Genomic DNA, 22,306 nt, shown 5'->3' with positions numbered 1-22,306 from the left:
GAAGACAATTTTATAACCAAGAAGCTGCCTAAAACCTTGGGAACTACTGACAGAGGAGGTTCTCCTGTCCCACTGGCTCTTCTGCAGAGTTTGCTGTATTGATTGTTGTTCCTACACTAGAAAAACCACAGCCAGACCCAGCAGACTGAATATCTTCCAGAAAGTGCCCACACCAGTTATGAGTTACATTATCAAGTGCCCACATGGCAGTGAGGGAGCCAAAACCCACAGAGGGTGAGGCATCTGGAGCTGGGGCAGGCGACCTCAGGGGCCTCCATAGCAATTTCCTCTATCTTCCCCCCAGGAGATTCAGATCTTGTGATATCACCATGGGCTGGATTAATGAGCCACTTCTGGTAACCCACACGGGCAATTCTGCTGGGCTTCCCCAACAGACTTCAGGACAGTGACGGTTTTATTTTTCAAGACAGAAATGGCTTTCTTCTTAGTCATATTTTGTGGGTGCTTTTCATCACCTGGGTCTGCCTACCAGCAGGGTACCCTCTCCCTGGGCATTGTTTGCTGGAGCAATTCAAAGTCTCTGTTACCTTCCCAAAAACATGAGCTGGACTAGTTTCCTTGTAATTTGTAGCTGTGCAGAATGGAGCAGCTCTGTCAGTACAAATGCACTGCTTTCCCTGCAAAAGGCAACTTCCCTGTATTTGGGGCACAGCCAGAGAATTAGAGCAAACTGATTGCTTCTAAAGACTTCCTAATTTTGAGAAATCTCAGACCACATCCAGTGTATTCAGCAACATCCTCCTAGGGCAGACAGCACTCTGGGGATGGAGGAGCTCTTTGCAGGATGGGTTGTTGCTGAGGAGATGAAGATTATTGCCAAGGAATAACAACAAGAAGGAGTGAGGGCTTCCTTAGCTCCACCACCTGTGCTTTGATACCACAGCACATCTGGAACAGCATGCAGTAACCCCACTGAGCTCAGAACCAGCAGGTCAGGAGCTGAGCGGAAGCTTTTAATAAATTGCTTACCTGTGGTTTTAGGAGCAAGAGTCCAATTAGGACAACATCATCTTTTCCATATTTTTTCCAGATAAATCACCAGAGATCCTGCCCAAAAAGGACTTGGCTATTCCTCACCTTTTACCTATTTTAAGCACGGAAGCTGTTTAGCAGGGCTGGACGATTTTCTCTTCCTGTGTCATGGTATTACTTTCTAGTTCCCTTCTAAGTACTTCAGGGCATATTGTACCATTCAACATACTTGGGTTTTCTAAATGACTGTCCTGGGAAGCAACTGCCTGAAATGCTGCATCTTAATTTCACAAAAGCCTCAGGAGCCAAATGTGCAACTGATCTCTGCTACATCCCCATTAATCCCCTGCTGGCATCGGTTCAAGCGGAGCTCGACCGCGAGCGCGGCCCCACAGCGCCGGGGACCAGCAGCTCCCCGGATGCTCTGCCCTCCAGCACACACCCTGCACTTCCCAAACCCTCCCTGGGCTCTGGCAGCTCTCCCCCTCTTTCCCTGCAGGCAGGACACCCAGCTGTGCCTCCTCGCTGCAGGCCAGCCTGGTGGCCCATGAGGGGATAATCAGTGGATCAGGGAGAGGTCAGCAGTGACCCTCAGACACTGGAATCTCCAGCAAATCACCATCCCCTGCTTCCCTGCTTTTTGTGAAGGTGCTCCCCTCTAAGTGGTCACCCCTGTAAGCATTGAAGACAGCTGAGGTGCTGCTGTGTGGCAGGATCTGAGCTGTTCCCAGCAGGGACAAGCTGTCACTTTGCACCCACACAGCCTGGAAAAGGTTGCACCCTCTCAGCCCTGTGACCTGCAGCCAGCAGTTCCACAGGAGAATGAAGGAGCCAAGAGAGCTCAGGAGACTCTGCTTGCTTCCGAGCTCCTGGCAGGCTCAAGCAGAGACCACCAGTGCCAGAGACCCACATGGGGTCTCTCCTCAGCAGCTGCTCCCACACAGTGAGGGCCAGGCTGGACCTGGAGCAGAGGCAGCTCCATGGGAAGCCCATCAGCTGCGAGGCTGAGCTGTGCCCTCGGGGTCACAAGGGTGTCCCCTGGGCTGGGAGCTCAGCCCAGGCTGGGATCAGGCTTGCTTTGCTTCAAGGGGAGCTGTTCAATTCCTTGAAACCCATTTCTGACAGCCACTGCCAAGGGCTCTTTGTACAAAGCAGTTCCCACAGCCAGGGCAGCTCTCAGCTATGGGGCTTTCACTGAAATGGCAGCGAGGAGATGAAGAGCAAGGCTTGTTTTGCCATGCTCTGGATGGCAGCTTTCAGCCAGCACACGGATCTGCCTCCATGGCTCTGTGATCCTCACAGGCAACAGCCACTGGGACCCCCAGGAGCCACCTTTGCACTGGGTGAGGGCAATGGAAGAGAGGGGGTTAAACCCAGAAATTCAAGTGGAGGGGGCACAGTTAGGTGATGGGAGAGAGAGAAAACAGCCTCTAATCCCTCCTGTGTGTGTGAACCATCTGAGCTCAGCTTCTGCCAGAGGGTCCTGGGGCATGGGCAGGAATGGGCTTTGGGGTGGGGCAAAGGAAAAGCCCAAGCTCCAGCCAGTGTGGGTTGGAGGGCGGGTAAGGAGAATAAGAACCAGGAGGCCAGGCCTGCAAGAATTCACACCCTGTGCCCTCAGCTCCAAACACAGCTTAGTTGCTAACAATATTAAATTCCAAAAAGACTTGTAATGTAGGAAAATAAAATAAACATCCTGCACACTTACCCAATCCTGGTAAACAGCTTCCCATGGGCATGGAGAAAACTGAGGATGAACCTTTTGTTCAGCTGCATGGGAAAAAAAAAAAAAGGAAAAAAAAAAGAGAGAGAGGAGAAAACAATTAAACTCTCTCCTATTTCCTGTGAATTAAGAATGTCCCCAGTGACAGAAGAACCTGGCCTGGATGCTGGGGGTGGCACTGGAGATGGGAACCAAATGGACATGCCCAAACTCTTACAAACATCATGCACAGAGGCAGAAGCAAGTGCCAAACAGCTGGAGCTGGAAGCGGAGCCGGGAGAGGCGGTGGAGACACAGCACCCTCTGCCGGGTCCTGTGATCCTGCACAGGGCTGCTGCACCCCAGGAGCCCCAAACCCACACCCTGGGCACCCCAAACCTGCACCCCAGCAAGCCACAGCTGATACCTTTGACAGGCAAAGCTCTCCTCCCTCCCTGCTGTCTCATCAATCCAAAACTTAGCACAGCCTAAGTGGTTCTGGAAAAGGAGTCTCCAAAGGCAGCATTCCCACTGATGGAAAAACACAACCCCACAAACACCAGCAGCAGCCTGCTCCGTGCTCCTGGCTGTGTCAGAGGCAGAGCAGCAGCTGGACAAGGCAGAGGGAGCAGGATGTCCTCCCAGCACTTTTCTGCAGAGCAGCCAGCACGGAGAGCTCAGCAGCAGCTCTCACACTTGTTTGTGCCCTGCCAGGAGCAGCCTCCAGAAGCCAGAGAGGATTGGGGTGATGCTGCACCCCTCACTTATCTGGTGCTGGAGACAGTGTTCAGATGGGCCAGCAGAGCTCTGAGATCCTGCCTTTCCAACATCTACTGAACTGTCCAGAGAAGCTGTGGATGCCCCATTCCTGGCAGTGTTCAAGGCCAGGCTGGACGGGGCTCTGAGCAATCTGCTCTAGTGAAAGCTGTCCCCATGGCAGGGGGGTTGGAACTAGATGGACTTTAAGGTCCCTTCCTACCCAAACCATTCCATGATTCTGTGGACATGGAGCTGGATGCAGCACACAGTGTGAAGGCAGCTTCCTGCCCTGCTTCGTTCCCCTGACTCCAAACCTGACTTGAATAATTACTGACTCTGCTGCAGGCCAGCTCTGCTCGCTCAGCACAGCTCTGGGCTTTCCCAGTCCTTATCTGCACGGCTCTGAGGATGGCTGTGGGTGGGTGAGCACTCCCTCAGCCTGGCCCTGGGGGTGGCTGTGTCACAGCAGAGTGGACTGGCCTCACTTTTACCTTCCCCAGAGCAGGAGGTTTTCCTCTCTTGCTGTGCCTGCACAGCCTCAGCGTGCTGAGAAAAGCCAGGCCCCGAGTGCTGCGAGGGAGACGCTGACCAGGAGCGACCCAGAGCACCACCACGCTGCTCCAACCCACCCAGGGCTTTTACAGCTTCAACTCCCCCACTTCCACCCACAGGGGGAGGATAACATCACCTGGCAGGGCTGTGGCAGTGCCCAGCCAAGAGCTGGGCACACGCCAGAGGACGCAGGGCAGGCACTGACCAGAGCCTCCCGAGCTCTCTGCCAGGCTTGGCTGCAGGGGACAGTTGTCACTGGCATCCCAGCTCTGGTGCCACCTCCCAGCCCCATTTGCTGAGCCCTGGGCTCAAGGCATGACTGATGCCAGCTGCTGTGCACCTCCAGTGAGGTGTAATTAACCCGGCTGCGTTCCCCCAGGATCCATGCAGGAGAATGATGCCCTGCTGCAGAGCTGCTCCTGGGCCATGTGCGAGTTTAGACATAAAACCTGTCTCATAAAACAAGCCAGACCAATTAAACTGGCCCCTGCAGCAAGGGGTTCTTGCTTACTCACTATTTTACTGCTGCCCTAAAGAGCCCTTTCCACTAGAGCTCAACTTGATTTGCCACCATTTTATTAACTCTGCAGATGGAACCCAGAAGAGACTGGGGAATACTGGGACAGCACAGCAAAGCCCTTATTCATTCTGGCAGTGAAGTCTGAATATAGCTGATTCTTCACCTTAGAACTCTATGGTAATTGAGAGCTTGAAGCCTTTAACAGGTCTTTTTCTTTTCTTTTTTTTTTTGCAACAGCTTGTGGAGGTAAAAAAGCTGGTTTGTGACCAGCCCTGGCTGAAATCACAGATCCTGACACACACACAGCCTAAGGAATCACAGCCCCCAGCTCAGTGCAAGAACCTTGGAGGGGTGGTGGGGAATGCTCTGCCCCACCCTGTGCAAGAGCTGGAAGATGGGGACCATGCTCTGCATCCTTTGAGGGGAAATATGGAAAAGAGAAGGAGTTCATGGCCTGACCCATCTCTACTGAACAGCAACACTCATGGGCAGGCTGCAGGTGGGGGAAAGAAGAAATTGAGGCAGAAATTTTCCTCCAAGGCCCACATTCACCCACGAGTGCTCTGCAATCCCCACACTTTACTGGCAGCAGGGGAAAACCAGAATTCCCCACCTTGAATGGAAAGTGACACCCAGCAGGGACATGCCCAGAGTGTGTCCACAGACACCCAGCTCCAGGAGGGCTTGTCAGGACATTGCCTTCACCCCCATTTTCTCTCACAGCAAGTTTCACACTCAGCCTTTTCACTCACAATCCAAGGACTAACCAGTCACACTCCCCAGCATCCAGTACAGAACTGGAACAGAGATATGTGCTTACTTATGATTGTTTTTAGGAAATGTGATACCTGCCTCTAGGAATGAAGCGTGTTTCATGCCTCTTGCCAGTTTAAATCACAACCCCAGCAAGCCCAGGCAGAGCCCTGTGTGCCCCAGCACTGTGGCATCTCAAGCAGGCACCTCACACTTTTTTTTTACCACTTTTTCTCTCACAGCCCCGAGGTTTTGACGAGCTCATCACTCAACTTTGGACCTTTCATCTTCGGGTTCATGCAAAGGCCATGGGGCTGCTTTGACTGGGTTTTCTCTGGATGACTGTTTCTCTACTGACTCACCTGTCCCTCAGCCTCTGGGAGCCCTCCCAGCTCCTCCCATCACACTCAGCTTCTCACGGGGAGAGGGAAACAGCGACCTCCATGAGTGGCCTGGCACGGAGGAGGAAGTTCTGTCACCTGCTGCTCTGCATTCACATGGTGGAGAGGAACTCTTCCCAGAAACACTGTCAGCATGCTCACTATCCTGACAGTGCTGCCATGAGACCCACAACATCTTCTTGTCACTGGTTGTGCAGCCCAAAAGCTGCTCCCTCCAAAGATTTCCCAAAAATGGTCCTCATGCTGATATCAGGATGCCAGACCAGGACTCCCAGCACACTGACACTGCTGCCCTTTGTGGGCAACGCTGCTCCTTGGGTCAGGAAACCAAATTTGGATCGTCCCAGTTGCCCACTTGGGAAAAGCCCATCAAGAAAAGCTTATACAACAACAAAACTATGTCAAAAACTGGATTTTGGCCCTTGCAGCTGAAAAGCGGGCACCACCGATATGGAAGTTATGAGCATATAGTGAAGGCATTAGTTACAAAAACAAACCAGCTGTCAAGAAGAAGAAGGGGTCCCTGCACACAGTAGTGCCTGAAGCTGAAAACAGCTGTTTCAGCTGTCATGAGTCAGCATGTGCAGACAGACTAAATCCACCTGGGAAGAGCAACCTCACCAGAGGAAGCAGCCCAGTGCTGCTTGGGGAGCACTCACACACCTCACCGCCAACCCAACTGGATTTGTTGCCATGGAAGGAATCAACAGTGACTAACAACTTCTTGTGGAGCAGCTAAAAGAGCAGAGATAGCAACAGGGCTGAACAGCCAGCTCAAATCTCCTCGAGGCCACGGGGAGCACGGCCTGACAGCAACACAGAACTGCTCGGGAAAGGTCTGCATTGTCTCCAGCCAGCAGGGAAGAAAGCAACATTTCACCTCCAGATCCTGCACTGAAAATTGTGTCCCCCACCTAGCAGAGCAATGCTGGAAATGCCACTGCAGGGCACAGGAAATGGAGTGCCATGATCAGGGCTGGAACCCATTTGTCTCCAGGCAAGGAGTGCACAGAGCTTTGGCACCTGAGCATCAGCCCCAGCTGGGAAGGAGGCACCAAATAAGGGAAAGATTCTGGAGAAGTGACTCCTGGGGAAAAAGCATTTCAAGTTAAAAATTGTTACTTCAGGTTTGGAAGTAAATTCCAGGATCTGGTCTTTATCAAGCGAGGCAAACTTTCTTCAACATCAGCAAAGCATCTGTGGAGCAGAAAGCGGTGTCAGAGTCAAAATAGGCTGCAAGAGACAAGTCCATTAATCAAGAGACCAGATGCAAAACTGCCTGTAACAAATGTGCTGTCTCCACTGGAGTGGAAGGGCCTGGAGCACAGCAGGACGTTCTCCTGAGTCTAAGGGTCTCCTCAGTGACAAGGGGTTGGGATACAGACCACAGAGCCACACAGCTCTGCTCCAAAACACGTACCACACTCATCCCTAATATTTTCAGGGTTTCTTGGGCAGCCAGGCTTTTCCAGGCACAGCTTCCTTGCTGAGAACTGTGTGAAATAACATCCAGGCACTCAAAACGTGCCATATTCTCACTCCCAGCTCAAGGGTTAGATATATCACATTAAGATTATTCCTCTTTTTCCACAGGCAGCTGTGTCAGAGCACCCAGCCCAACACTGATACAGAGATTCCTGAAAAGCCCAGAGTGCTGCACTGGGCTCAACTGGCAGGATAGCAGGAGGAATTTTTACTGCTACAGGTGTAACCCCACCAAAGTGCTGGTGGAAAGGGTTTTGTGCAAATGGCTGCCTACATAAAGGTGATGAGACAAAAGGGCTGTTAAAATTGTCAGGCATTTTTGCAGTGTTTACAAGGTACCCACAGAGCTGTGGGCAAATTCCAGCTGGGCTAATTACCATAATCACTTCTCTTCATATACCACCTGCAACCACAAATGGATACAGGGCTTGCCTTAGCTGCCTCGTGCCACGTGTCTGGTGCAGGTTTCTGCTTAGCAGAGCAATGTCCTGCCCTCAAATGGATTCATTTCTGCAGCAGTAGAAGCAATTCCAGTGAAAATCCTGCTACTTAACATCAGACACCGCACAAACATAAAATCCAATTTGCTGTGACATGGAAGAGAGAGGGAACCCTGATGCATCATGGCCTTGAGGCATAAAAAAATTAATTTACAGGTAAAGAGACACTGAGACACTCCTGCAGCTCCATGGCTATAAAAGTTACAAGCCATCAACCCAGCAAAGAAAAAGAGGAATTTAAGAAGCTCCCTGGCAAAAGCAATGAGCTTTTGAGTTCTTCCTTCATCCCAGCAGGGAGCAGGTGAAAGGAAAAATGTTAAGGAAGAAAATTATCTGCTTTAGTAACGTAAAGATCAAGCTATGGTAACTTCACTGGCTCCAGAACAAGTATCTGACTCCTAAATAAATTCAGCATAATTTAGTAACAAATTTACTAGCAGAACGTTCAACTCAACGAAAGCAGGTCAAATAGAATATTTATATGTGTGTTACTTCCTTTTCAACCAAGCTTGTATCTAAATTTGGTTTCCATGAATTAGTAATATGCAACATTCTTGAAAAAATATTATCATTAAATGAATAAACTGATTCAGTAACCTCTTAAAGAGAGGACTTGAGGGACCCTCACTGAAATGGATGGAAAGAGGATGGTAGAGACTCACTAGCAACATTTTTAATCAACAAAAGGAAATTCTGCTGTCAAACTGCCCGTTTGGAGCAGTAAGTAATGATGGCTACAGAACATTCACACAGGGTTTATTATAACAGCTTCAAAATCTGGGGGTTTCCAGCATCAAATGTCATGTTATTCATCTGGCACCACATGGAAAATGAAGTCTCCAGGAGATTGTGCCCAAGGCAGCTTCTCCACAAAGCCTTCAGGGACCACAGTGGCTGAATTCCCAATGCAATGTCCAGCAAAAAGGATTAAACACATCCCTTGGATGTGCCAGAGAGCAGGGACTGGACAGCACATTCCCATCTAAATACAGCCCTGTGGGGGCTGGCACTGAAATACTGCACCCAGCTCTAGTGCCCTTCTTTTTAAAAGGATGCTGAAAAATTGGTAAGGATCCAAAAAAACAGCCATAAAAGAGATTCAAAGGCTAGAACTGATGCCTTGCAGTGAAAAAATTCAACAGCTCAATCTGTTCAGTGTTATCAAAATAAGACTGAGAGGAGATTGGATTGCTGGGTGTAAAATGCCTCCGTGGTACTTGAGGGCTCTTTACACTTGCAGAAGAGCAAAGCATGGGAACAACCTGGGAACATTCACTCTGTAAATAAAGTAAAAGCATCTCAAAAGCAGTGCAGTTATCACTGGAATGAACTCCCCAGGAAAAGGGTGGATTCTCAAGGCTGGATGTCTTTCTGGAAGTCCTGCTTTAGCCAAACACAAGTTATTTGGCTTCATATAGGGGTAGCAGGGTGAAATTTAAGGACCTGTGATATACAGGAGATCAGACTAGATGATCTAATGGTCCCTGCTGACCATAAACTCTCTGAATATATGCAAACACGCCAGAGAGTCCTCAGCTGAGATATCAAGTTCACTTTTGACACAAAGCTTTTCACAAATTGGCTCTGGTGCTGCAGGTCGTTTAGGATACAAGCTCAGCTCTTCAAGGCTGCATCTGGTTAAGCACTAAAGCCCAGGCAGAGCTTTCTGTGTCCAGCAGGTAAGGGGGAGGCCACATGTGCACTAAAGCAGCCACAACCAAAAGCAGCTCATACTCAAACACTCACTGCTGGCCAGGAATAAACAGCATTCACCTTTCTGTGACAGAAAACTGACACAGAGAAATGTGTGATGAATTCTGGTTGTAAGAGATCAGCTGCAGAGGCAGCTCAGGGTGCTGTCAGCCTTCTTTACTACTCCAGAGCAGATTATTCGTGGAGTTAAAGCACAAAGGAAGGAGATTATGTGAGAAATTAAGGGTGAAGATTGAAGAGATGGAACCCTGAAAGGCTTAGCATGGAGTTGGGCCAAGAGAGGAGACATTTGGCCACCAGGCTGAGCAGAGACAGAACCTTCCAGAAGGATGACAGCATTATCTCACACAGCCTTCACATCCCCACAATCCCCACCAGGACAACAGGAGCTGCTCCCACAGGTAGCTGTCCACCCTGCTGCATCTTTGAATTGTGCAGCAGTGAAATCTGCTGGGGAGGAAGAGGAGAGCCAAGGACAGAGGAAATGACAGAGTCCAGCAGGTTCCACTCCCTGATCCTCCGGAAGGAAGTTTCTTTCCTAGTACCCAGCTCCACAGTGGACAGGAGCCTGTCTGGAAATGGCTCATTCAACAGTGAAGAGGAATAAACATTCCCCATGGCAGAATTAAGAGGTTTGGCTGTGGGATACGAGGTGCCAATCTCAAAAAGTCTACAGCAGACAGCAGGAAATGTTGGCCTGGGCCAACTTCAGACAAAGATCAAGGTTAGACTAACAACAAAAAAAATCTCAAGAGAAATCTCTGTCTACAGCCTTCACCCTGCTCTGGAAAATCTCCCAATCCTGCTATTAAGATATTTTGCTTCCTTTACCAGTACTGCCAATTCTTGCAGCATTCTCATCCCAAGTGCAAAGTCTCCCTCCCAACACCCCTGAGCAGCACCAGGATCATCAAACCCAGGGCTCTGAGAGAGGCCTCGTGTGCAGCAGCAGGAGGGGTTTGGTTACACACAAATCCCTGCCTGATCAGCACCAGCAGGAGAGGAAATGAGGGAAGAGTGACTGACAGGGAAAGGCGGTTTCTGGATGATTGTGCTTGGTTTTGGGGTATGAGAAGCTTGTTGGAACACGAAGCCTCTCTCCCCTCACCGCAGCCTCTTTGAGCACAGGGATAGAGCAGAGCCCCTCACAAAGCACAAGGCCTTGATGTCCTTGTAGCGCTCCCACCTCTGATCCACCACACACATTAGCACCAGATGCCTGCTGCCACAAGGAGAACATGCCAGGGTCTCTCTCCCATTCAGGCAACATCAGTCCCTGCCTTGCTCTTCACAGCTAAATCAAACCACCAACTAAAAAGAAGAGGGGGGGAAATTATCAACACCAACTTCTGGAAACTGTTACAAATAGCTCAGTCTTCACTTTCTGGGTAGTGACAAAAGGTCAAGTTGTGTTGGAAAGGATTATTTGGGTTCTACATGACATGAATGCACAGGCTGGATTGGGCTCTGGTGGAGCAGCACTGAGCATCCACACAACATCACAAGCCCAGGCAAAGTGGAAACAGCATTTTCTGGCTGGATTGCTAACACAGGAATTGCAGTTGAGAAGGTTTTTATCAGCAATTTGATGTGAAAACACAATTTATTAAAAAAAAATCAAGTGCTAGCAGGGATGATGCACAACTGGCAGGCAAAAAAAAGCCAGGGCTGAACTGCATGGCTGAGTGTCACGTCTCAAACCCAGAGAGACCAGGAGTGTGGTTTTGGTGTTTAACCAGTTTCAACTGCAGCCTGGCACTCTTTTACTTCCTCTGCAGAGATCTCTTCTCACTGCTGAGAGAAAGAAAGCAACCTCATCACGCGAAACAGAACGGCCTGAGTAAAAATAAAGCCCCAAGGTGGTTTGGTGGCTGAGGTCATATCAGGAGGCACAGGGGTTGCAGGCAGGGGAAAGCACTCAGAAATACTCATGCTGCCAACCAAGAAAGAGATTACAGAAAAGGAGGCAGGGCAGAGAATTAATGCAAGTCCAGCACTAAAGAGGCTGACAGGCCTCTTTCACACGCCACCAGCTCCCCCGTGCTCAAAACAGTTTGTAAACTGTTTCCTAAACACAAAGGGAAAAAAAAACCCCAGACCTAGTGCTGACCTCCATGAATGAGTAACCAAACCCAACAGCTTCCTGCAAGCTTGTGGGGGTGAGGAAAATGAGGGCAGGGCAGAGGGAACTCCACACTTCTCCCTCTCAAGTCTCGCTTTGGGCACAAAGATGAAGGATGCAACAGCTCTGGCTGTTCTCTCGTGTGGGAGGTGGAGAAAGGCCAGAAATAAGGGAAGGCAGCCCTCGGCTGGCTGCTGGTGCCTGGCATTCCCACCCCTGGAGCAGCTCTGCCTGTTGCTGTGCTGCAGGGGAGGCTCAGCAGTGCTGGAGCTCTGCAGAGGTGTGGAGCAGGAGCAGGCTGGGGGCAAGCACTGCCATCCTCTGACAGCAAGGACAGCCCAGAGCACAGCACCCCTCACACAAAATCACCCACTCCAGTACTAGAGAGCACCTAACCAGAGAGGGGACAAACTTCCTGACACAAGTCACCCTCCTGTGACAAGGTTATGACACTCTCAGAGTTGGTGTGCATCCCACTGGCTCCTTCCATGAGAAAAACCCCAGGGGACACTCCCTCCCTCTGGGGACACACCTACACCACTGCTCTGGTGGGGCTCAGGTGTTTCACTGCTGTGGGAACAGCTCCAGCACAGCACACAAGCCATGTGCAGGCACTGCTGGGCTACTGGGTCCCATTCCCTCCACTCTCTGCACCAGCATCTAGTTTTGGGTTAAAAAACCTTTAAAAGCATGCAAAAGGACATCATGTGCAGCCTGCAGAGTTACCTTTTTGGGGAGCAATGCCCCAGCAGTGGGGGGAAGGCAGCAAGCCTGTGTTTTCACCCTGCCCAGCCCCAGCTGCCTGGGCTCATTTTGCAGATCACAAGATCCTAAAATGGAACATTCTGAGGGCTTTGCCCACCTGACACCATGGAAGGATCAAATGAGAGAGCCCTGTAGGAGCCCTGCACTTCATCCAGCAAAGATTATTTATAGGAGTCTGCAAAGAAAAGATCAATCTTTCAGTGTCCTGAGTGAAACCACCCAACCATGCTGGCAGTGAGGAGAAATGCTCCCACCAGCCTGGCAGGGATGCACCAAAAATAATGAGTTCCCCAAGCAGCCCCTTCTCTGTGCATCTGTATGGAAGAACAACCATCATTACAGCAATACATCATTTCCACTTCTGCCTGCCACTTACCTCCAGCCATGTGTAATGGAACAGAGTTACAAGGTGAGGGGAAGAGCTGAGAGTGGAGGGGGAAGCTCTCAGAAACAGGGGTGTCTGTGGGGTGTATTTGCATGAGCCATGCTCAGAGACACCCAGCTCACACCACAAGAGCCTCTGAACAAAGCAGACACTCCCAGGGAGCAGAGGCAGTGACATGCAGGCAGCCCCAGCTCTGAACCTGGGTCACTTCTGCCCCCCTGTGTGCGACTGGCCCAGGCTGAAGGAGCAGAATGGCCAAGAAACCCCAGCACAGCTGCTCCCAGACCAAAAGGAGATTTTACCCCTCCAGATGCAAAGCCCAAGCTCCACCAGATGAAAAACTGCATGGATTGAAACCAGGCAGGAGAAGGAGCCAGCCCAGTCACCCAAGTGGCTGCTGCCCAAGAGGAACAAGAGCACAGAGCAGGAACAACAAACATCACCAAGGAAAAAGGGATGTGAAACAAGCAGGAGCTGCCTGGGACAGGGACCCTCTCACTAAGGACATGAGGTCTCTGTTGAGGAAGCAGCCTGGGCAGCCCCAAGCTCCTGCACATGATTCCCAAAACTGCCCAAAATACAGGTGCTATTTACTGCTCACTCATGGAAACCCTGGGGCAGTGCTCCACACTCCCTGCTGCTGAGAACAAAGTCTGGGTAAAGGAATGGAAGTTAAAACCTGCTCTGAATCCCAGAGCTAATGGTTCCACCCCAATTTCTCTGCCACTGCAAAGGGGCTGTTGCTCCAGGCAAACCCGAAACCTCCATCCCTGACCAGCAGGCTGGAGGAAAATGGGAATGTTCCTGCAGCTGATGCACAGGGCTGGGACAGCAGATCTTGACTCTGCCCTTTGCTTTCCCAAGAGCTTTTCTGGTGGCCCTGACCAAACTTTTGATGGTTCTACAAGACTGACCTCTCACAAAGAGGCTAAGAGACTTAATTCTTTAATGATGATGAAGTATTCAGCCATCTGGAGAGAAGAATTATTCAATTACTGGCCTGCCAAGGGAAAACCTCTCTTCCCTAATCTTAGCTGCAGCAATCTTTATTAGTGCCTGCATGCTGTGTGTAACACAAGGAAGTGTCTACTGCAGAGCACAGGCAGCAGGCAGCAGCAATTGTGAGAACCTTAACTCAGCATTTCCTGACAGGAGTGATTAAAATCTCAAACTCAGTGTAATATTAGCACTTTCTCAAGAGACTGACAGCCCGTTTGCCCTGTTTACTTTACCAATTCACAGCCTGCAGAGCAAACTGCTTACAGTACTATCAGATTTGAGATGAATACAGAGTCATGGCAAATGAAACCCGTGGCAGAGAAGAAATGGCAGAGGTTCAGCTCTTCAGCTCACCAATACCTGCTCACTTGCTCAGCCTCCTTTTTTAGCATTTCTCATTGGAACTGCATAAAAAGTGACCAGATATTGCCAGGGGAAGGATCAGCCTGGGCGCTCCTGCACACCCAGAAACGTGCAACGTACAAGAGACCACAGAGAGCAGCTGTTCACAGAACGAAACCCCAAAAGGCTGTGGCCAAAACAGCCAAAACCCTGAGCACAAAACAGCCAGGCTGCAACTCAACTGCCCTTTGTTCTGTGTGCCAGCAGTGCCAAACCCAGCGACAGAGGAAGGGGCCAAACACAGATTTACACCCCTTGGTGTGCACAGGTGGTGTGTTCCTCCAGTTCTGCATCTTCCTAGAAAAGGGAATGGAGCAAACTGTGAAACAGGCAGCTCTGCCAAGCCTAACCTAAAAGCACAGTGCAAGGCAAATTGCCAGCCCCACACGCTTCTCTCATCCCAGAAATGGCTGTGCTTTGAGCTGGCCTTCCCACCCTTGCCATCCCACATCACTAACTCCAGCCTGTGGGCTCCTGACCCTGAAATAAAGCAATTTTGGGGTGTTTGTACAGAGCTGCATAAGGGAGAATGGAGTGAGTCCTGGGCAGAGATGTGTAGCATGTGCTGACAGGGACAGCACACACAGCAGCAGGTCCTGGCAGAGCAAATCGTGCAGCACCTCCCTCAAAGTGTGTCATGTCACAGGGCTGGCACCTCACCACCTGCACAGCAAAAACAGTGACTGCTGAGGACAGAAAACATCCCAAATTGATTTCTTGCCACCTGTGGGACAGCAGCATCCTCACAGTCAAACCACCTGTGGCTGGGTTTGAAACAACAGTCTCTGTCCCACACCCTGCCCAGAATGCATCCAGAGCTGTTATAGCTCTACTTACAGTGTTATATCGGCATCTGAATTTACCCATTCTACCCTGCAAAATCCCCTTCTCTGGCCCAGAAACTTGAGAGGAGTTTGGGGCATCTCTGAGGGGGTTTAGGAGAGGTTCTGAGGTGGTTTAGGACATTCCAGAGAGGAGTCAGGGATGTCTGAGAGAGCTAAGGACATCCCTGGGGCAGTTTAGGGGGTGTTAAAGTGATTTTGAGGGTGCAGAGGGGTCTCTGACAGGGTTAGGAGGGATGTGAGGGGATTAAAGGGGTCTGCAAGAAGGTTTAGGACATCTCTGAGGGGGTTTTGGGGGTGCACTGAGGGGGTTTAGGATATTTCTGAGTGGGTTAGAAGGAGTTCTGAGGTGGTTTAGGACATTCCAGAGAGGAGTCAGGGATGTCTGAGAGAGCTAAGGACATCCCTGGGGCAGTTTAGGGGGTGTTAAAGTGATTTTGAGGGTGCATAGGGGTCTCTGACAGGGTTAGGGGCAATGTGAGGAGATTAAAGGGGTCTGCAAGAGGGTTTAGGATGACAGCATTATCAGGGTTTGGGACATCTCTGAGGGGGTCTTGGGGTGCACTGAGGGGGTTTAGAGCATTTCTGAGGGGGTTAAAGGGGTTTTGTGGGTCTGCAATGCCTCTGCTACCTGCAGAGCACAGCTGTCAGGGCCAGCACAGAACACAGCCTGCCTCTGCCTCCTCAAGGGCTGAAGCTGGCAAGGAAGGGACTGGGCAGGCAATGATGACACATTTAGCCTCATTTCCCCAAAATGACACACAAACGCTGGCACACGTCCCCTGGGAGCAGAGCTGCTCCCTTCCTGCGGGCCGGGGATGTGGGGCAGAGGTGCTGCCATGCCAGGGCTGCTCCAGCTCCTGCTCCTGTCCTTCCGAGGCCAAACACTGCCACACAGTGGCAGCTCGGGGCTGCTCGGCTCCAAAACACCCGGGACGCTGCGAGGAGCAGGGTAAGAGGCTACAGCTTCAACGAGGAAGGAGCCCAGAGCTTCCCCAAGAGCTGCTGTCTTCATCCAGCCCACGGCTTCACAGCTCGGGAGCTTTGGCAGCAACACAGATTTAAGGTTTCCTCTCCACGTGGTTATTTTGGGTGATGTGGCCCCAAAAGCAGTTGTGCCAACTCCAGTGCTGCCCCACAGTAGGCACAGGCAGCCTGAGAATAAATACATTGGCTGCCAAAACCAACAGTGCCCAAACCCAGGCCCTCAGCTCCCTTTTGCCATTCTATTTCTGCCCTCAGCTCCCTTTTGCCATTCTATTTCTGATGGTGTGGCTTCTCCATGATCAGAAAGCTCCTATTTTTCAGGAGCCAATGTTTCAAACAGAAAGAAATCAAGACTAATGGTAAATATCACACAGTGTGTACAGACAAGCTGAGAGAGCACAGACCCCACTGAACAGAGCAAGGGGAAGCTCCAGCACAAAGTGCTGCACTACAAACACATCCCTGCCTCCCACTCTGCCAGCTGCTCCTCTGCCTCCTGCGACAGCACTGCAAAAGAGAAACCCCCACCAGTGCCCCAAAAACACTGACAGCATCTCATGCCAAGCAGCTTCATCTGTGACTGATGGAGAAGCTAAAGCTTGGCACGTTCCTTTCAGGGATGCTGAGGAAGCAAAAGTCCCCAGAAGAGCTGAGGAGAGGGAAAATAACCAAAGGCAGGAACATTTGAAAAATGCTGCAGCAATGTGCCAGAGCTTATCTTTCAAAGCCCCAAGACTTCACCCCAGTTCCACCCAGCTGAAGTCACAAACTCGTTACAAAAGCACAAATCTGAGAAGCTTTGGGCCCCAGAGTGTGCAGGGAAGGTTTTCCCAGCTCTCCTAAACTCCCATCCTTAACAGCCATTTTAGGACAGGCAGCCCAGAGCTCCCTGGCAAGTTCTCTTGCAAGTCAAATGTGCCAGAGCAGTGCAAAGATTCCTGGAGGATGAGCTCCCAACCACCACTGCCTCTGCCCACATTCCTGGGCCTGACAAACAGAGCTCCTCCTGCAAGGTACAGCTGGACAGGCTCACAGGAGACACCGCCACTTCATTATATTTTTAATTCTTGCAAAAGAAAGGTGCTGGTCTGGCCTCTCAGCAGAGCAAGTTATGCAAATGTAACACCTACACTGGAAATTGAAACCACGGTTTTCCCGTTCTCAGCGATCATTTGGCAGTGGGACAAGTGACACACTTCCAGAACAAGCCTCACAACTGCCAGGGTCACTGTTAACCGTGCTCTGCAGCACCTGACCTCATTTCCCACCGGGAACCTCACCCAAGTTAGAGCCCTCAGGGCAGCAGCAGCATTTTACAGCATCTTGTGTTTGTGCCTCTCTCCTGTTCCACATCAGCCACGCCAGCGTGCACTGCCAAGAGAGGGATGGTAACAACATGACTTAAACACGAGAGGCACGAGGTCACCAGCTCCTCAGCCTGACCCAGGCACAGCTCCCACAGGGAAAGCCAAAACACTGGAAAATTTAGCAACAGGAAAGCAAAACAGATCCAGTGTCATTCCACTGCATTCCAAAGACATGAGAGCGAGGGCAGCGGCCGCCTCGCGCGGTACTCACGTCGCTGGGGCTGAGGTTCCCAAGCCCGTTGTCCTGCTCAGAATCCCGGCTGGACTCGTGGCCCTGGCATGAACGGGGGTGGGAGGGATGGATCCAGATCTCCAGCCTGGTGGCATCATCTCCCACTTGTCTCAGGGTGGATTTCTTGCCCTTGCCCCGGCGGTTGGGGCTCACATCCAGCACCTGGTGTTTCCTCTGCTCCATCTGCTCGGACTGGGCACACAGGACACACTCAGATCACCCAGGGATCAAGGGTCAGGGGAAATGTATCATTTCCTATTCATGGAAAATTAGCCCTTTCCCCTGCTTCACAACAACAGTAACTCATGGACATGTCCAGAATTTTGTTCTGGCTCTGCAGGACAGTGCAGGTGAGCAGTTTTCAATTCCAGCTACCCCAGGACAAGAAAAGCTGTGTCCAGTCCCAGGAGCATGTGGCAGCCCATGTGCTGTATTTGGGGCGACTCCCTGGGGCATAAAGGCACTGCAGCCTCCCTTATCCATCCCCACATGTGGGGCACCTATGGAATAAAGCAATGATTGCATGCCAAGGCCATGCTGCAAACCACAGCAACCAACAGCCCTTGCTGAGCTCAGCTAAATCAGTTTGTGACCCAGAAACAAAAGATTCAGCTCCCCAAACCACCCCAAAACCACCATTCTGAAGACTGCCTCACTTATTAAATTTCTTAGAAATAGGTAAGGAGTGTCTCCAAGTCCAAAACCCACCATCCTCTCCATGCTCTGCAGCACAGGCAGGAGCAGCACCCCAGAGCCCAGCTCCAAGACTCACCTTGCGTTTTGTCTCCTCAAAGAGACTCATCAGGCTCTCCTTGGCAGTGAGGATGGGGTTGCTGGCAGCCAGGCTGCGCATGTAGTAGTACACAGCATCCAGCTTCCTCCTCTGCAAAATACACACCAAAACAAAAACAAGTGGCTCAGAGCTGCCACTCCTCTGGGGCATTCAAAGCCCCAGTGCTCCCATGTGTTTCCCCTTCTCCCTCCCTCAATACTGCCTGGGACACACAGACACAGTGAGAAAGGTCATGAAGGAAAGGTGCTTCTGAACTGCTCTGCTTTAAACCAGCATCTTTCAGGCTTGGGAACTGGCAGATCCCTGTGCCCCAGCATGATGCTTCCATTATCTGCTGCCACATCTTCCCTCAAGTCATTTTTCCTGCATGGCTGGGGTAGCCAGCACAACTGAAACCCAGCGAAATCACGTGTGGATGTTGCTGAGACCAATGCCCACAGGTTCAGTGATAAGACAGCAAACAGATGGCTCTGAGCACAAAAATCTCATGCAAAAAGTGGGCTGTGTTTTCAACTTAAAACAATTACACTCTCAACAGCCCACAAAACAGTCCCCAAAATCCCTGAGGGAGTAGCGTGTGTCTGACAAAGCTGCTTGAAGCCACAGCAGCTGGAATCCACACAGCACATCCTGCCATCAGTCTCTTTTTCCTTTTAAGAAAAAACCCAAACCATCTGAGCACTGCCCTCAACAATGCATTTCTCCACCAGATGGAATCTCCCAGCCATCCCAGAGGCTCTCCCTGTGCCTGCACATCCTTGCCTGAGGAGCATCTTACCGTGTAGATGGCCAGAAGTGCCAGCTGGTTGTATGGGCGGCCGTTTTTGGGAGCAATTTGCTGAGCCTTCAGGTACCAGCTGGGGAAGGGAAAAAACAGAGAGAAGAGGTCACTGAAAGGACATCAGGCTGCCTTCCTTGTCCTCAAGGGTGCAGAATTCCCCTTGGAATTGGCATTTCTGCAGGGATCTAGCCCTTCCCACAAGTGCCCTCTGCCTGCAGGAGTGAGCACAGACAGGGAGCTGTGCCCATCCTTGGCACTGGGCAAGAGAGGGCAGATCCAGCTGCAGAAGGAAAGAAATATTCCTGGCTCACCTCACAGATGAGCAGGGGGCAACAAGTGCTGCTAAGTCCTGATGGAGTGAGAGCATATGGATGCAAAAATCACCAGAAAACACAAGAGCAAATCTGCCAGGCTCAGTGGTCTAAACCCTCCCTCTGTGCTGCAGGATCAACACAGGACAATTTCCACCACTTGTGCTGCAGGATCAGCACAGGACAATTTCCACCACCTCCCCCTCTAGATGGAGGATGACTGGATCTGGCAGCTTGCTCTCTGGAACAGCCAAACCCAGCTACACCCTCCACCTTCACAGGACTGCCATACAACAGAAGAGTGGAAAGACTTTTAAAAGGAAGAGAAAGCCTTTCTTCGGCTAGAGGAGAGCTGAGGGATGAAATTACAGCCAGCCCTGGTGTGCAGAGGCAGAGCTGTGCTGGAAGGACACAGCAGCTGGTCCCTACCTGCGGGCCTTGCCGTAGTTCGCCGTGTCGTTGGCCTGCTCCCGGTAGCGGCAAATGTCCCCCTGGCAGATCATGCACCTCTGGGCACTGATCAGGGCGTACTTCACCTGCAAAGGAGCAGCCATGGAGCACCTGGGACACAGCCCTGGCTCACCTGCAGAGCCAGAGAGCCCACAGGGGCTGTACAGAGCCAACAGGAGGTCAGTGACACGCTGAATGTCTCACAAAAGGACAGCAGGATGAAGTGACAAGGTTCCAAGCCAATCCCCCAAACACCTCCTCTCTGACACAATACCCCACCTCTCTCCAGAAGGGGGTTGTTCAGACCACGACCAATTTGAGGACAGCTGTTGGATAAATACATCTCTGTGGGAATGGAGCTGGATAAAATATCCTCTCCCAGCTGTCCCTGCACCTGCACTCACAGCTCAGGGCAACACGTCAGGGAGGCAGCACAACTGCCAGCCTTCCCTCATTATTCTGGATTCCACAGGCAGGAAAAAAACCAACATGCTCAATATCTCAGGAAAGGTCGGGGTGCCTTTGGACACTGCTTTATTAGCTCAGGTCACAGAGCTGGTACAAAACAAGTTCTTTGCAAAGGAAGCTACGAAATGTTACTGCACCAGAGTGCAGAGTTGTCCAGCAGCTGAGAAAGATTCCCTGCAAACAAACTGGCTCTGTTTGGAGTAGAGCTGCCTGCCCCTTGCATTCAGGCATTCACCTGTGCACCTTGCCCAGGATTACCAGGATGAGAAGCCTCCGGGAGGAAGCCAACCTACCATTTTCCTGAGAGGTTTGCTGCGGATGGCCATCCCATCCATGTAGTCCTCCAGCTTGAACTGGTAGGAGACCTGCAGCTTCTGGAGGAGGCCATCAAAAAAAGAAGAACCCTGCAAAACACACACAAACACACTTAGATGTTATGAGCTTTCTAATGACAAGCACAAAATCACCACACCAGCCCTGGCACGTGCAAGAAAGGAGCTCCAGCTCCCCGAGGTTTGGGCTGTTCCTCTTCAAAACACAACAAGGAGGTTGGGGGATCTCCAGCCTCAGAGGTTTTTAAGACTGAGCTACACAAAATCAGGACTGACTGGATTTAGTTTAACAAGTCCTGCTTTGAGAAGGAGGGTGGACTAAAAGCCTCCAGCAGTTCCTTTTCTCACCCTAATTCTTTAAAACACAACTTCTCAGGTCTGTCAGTCTACCTGGTACAAAACTGAGCTGCAGTTTTACAGAATGATTTCCAAGCAAATTTGGTAAAGTTGCCACAAACACCTCCAGGAATGTCTCTTTTAGCTTCACTTCAGGGCATTAATTTCACTTTAGCTTAAATCAATTTCTAATTAACACAAACACAACAAAACAAACTGGTTTAAATTGTAACAGATGTCGACCTCGACCTACACCTGCCCCAATAAACCATAATGTGTCTGAGCATCCTCTTTGCATAAGGATGACATGAATAAGATCAAGATGACCAGTTGCCCCATTACACCATCCCTTTCCAAAAACTAGTCAATCCCACCCAAAGGTTTAGTGAAATCTGGGGATGTTTCTCTCTTCTTACCTCATCCAGAAGCAAGAGCAGTTTGTTCCGAATTTCTTGGGCGTTTTCCCCCTGAGGGTCCTTGAGGAGCTGCCGGAATTTCTCGATCACCTGGTAAAAAGCATTTTTCCACAGCAACTGGTCCACATTCTGGGTGTCAGAGAACTCAATGTCCATGAGGATGCACCTTTCATAGAGCTGCAGCATCTCCACCCTGCAGCAAAACACAGTCAGGGAAGGGTCAATGCAACAGCAACTGCCCAGAGCACAGGGAACACGTGCTGAACCACCTGCTGCTCACATCCAGCTGCCAGCAGCACTCACTGCTCACACACAGCCCCCAGAGAGCTGGGAGCTGCTGCAATCCAACACCCCTCCTGCTCTGAGAGGGCAAATCCAACAGGAGCGTCTCCCTGGTACAGGTGACTCAGAATGGATCAAGGTTTGGTAAAGAGCAAGGAGCAAGGCTGCAGTTCTGCCAACAGCAAGGCACAAGCGTCTCCTGATCCAACACAGAGAACACACACACTGCTCTGAACACACACACAAGGTCTGGGCCAGGAACCAGAACACAAAGAAGCACAGGGCAACACGGATCTTGCCATTAAAATGATCCCAACTCCCCTTCCATCCAACCAAAATACACAGAATACAACAAAATACCCACTTACTTAAAAATGAACAAGTTGGGAACAATGGAAATAAAGCCTCAATCCCAGAAATCACATTCCCCTTCACAGCTGCCTACAGCCGTGCCTGGATGCCGGAGCAGAATTTCTCCCCCAGATTTTATAAAATTTGTTCCTTCAGGCTAGGAACAGCACTGAAACATGTGGGGCAAGTAAATGGTAAAGGGGATCCTCAGCTGTTCCTGCCTTATTCCTTACAATCTTTCAGGTCCTACAGACACAGTGGGAGAGTGTGGATGGTAAAGGCTGGAGTGAAGCCTGATGGCAATGCC

The 22,306-nt window shown here is 50.8% G+C and overlaps 1 protein-coding gene across 3 annotated transcripts in view; it reads right to left on the bottom strand.

Moving 5' to 3' along the window:
• Positions 1-22,306, bottom strand: part of SMG6 (SMG6 nonsense mediated mRNA decay factor) — a 108,306-nt gene that overhangs the window by 79,491 nt on the left and 6,509 nt on the right. For all 3 annotated transcript variants that reach the window (XM_005493652.4, XM_074557217.1, XM_074557218.1), the window contains exons 3-9: positions 21,367-21,559; positions 20,576-20,686; positions 19,794-19,900; positions 19,051-19,129; positions 18,252-18,362; positions 17,459-17,671; positions 2,702-2,763 (exon numbers count right to left, since the gene is read on the bottom strand). In XM_005493652.4, coding sequence (XP_005493709.3) covers positions 2,702-2,763; positions 17,459-17,671; positions 18,252-18,362; positions 19,051-19,129; positions 19,794-19,900; positions 20,576-20,686; positions 21,367-21,559 — 876 coding nt within the window. The remainder of the gene's footprint in view (positions 1-2,701; positions 2,764-17,458; positions 17,672-18,251; positions 18,363-19,050; positions 19,130-19,793; positions 19,901-20,575; positions 20,687-21,366; positions 21,560-22,306) is intronic.

The sequence above is a fragment of the Zonotrichia albicollis genome, chromosome 22 (assembly GCF_047830755.1).
Source record: "Zonotrichia albicollis isolate bZonAlb1 chromosome 22, bZonAlb1.hap1, whole genome shotgun sequence".
NCBI classification, from domain to species: domain Eukaryota; kingdom Metazoa; phylum Chordata; class Aves; order Passeriformes; family Passerellidae; genus Zonotrichia; species Zonotrichia albicollis.
This window is presented reverse-complemented; position numbering and strand designations above follow the sequence as displayed.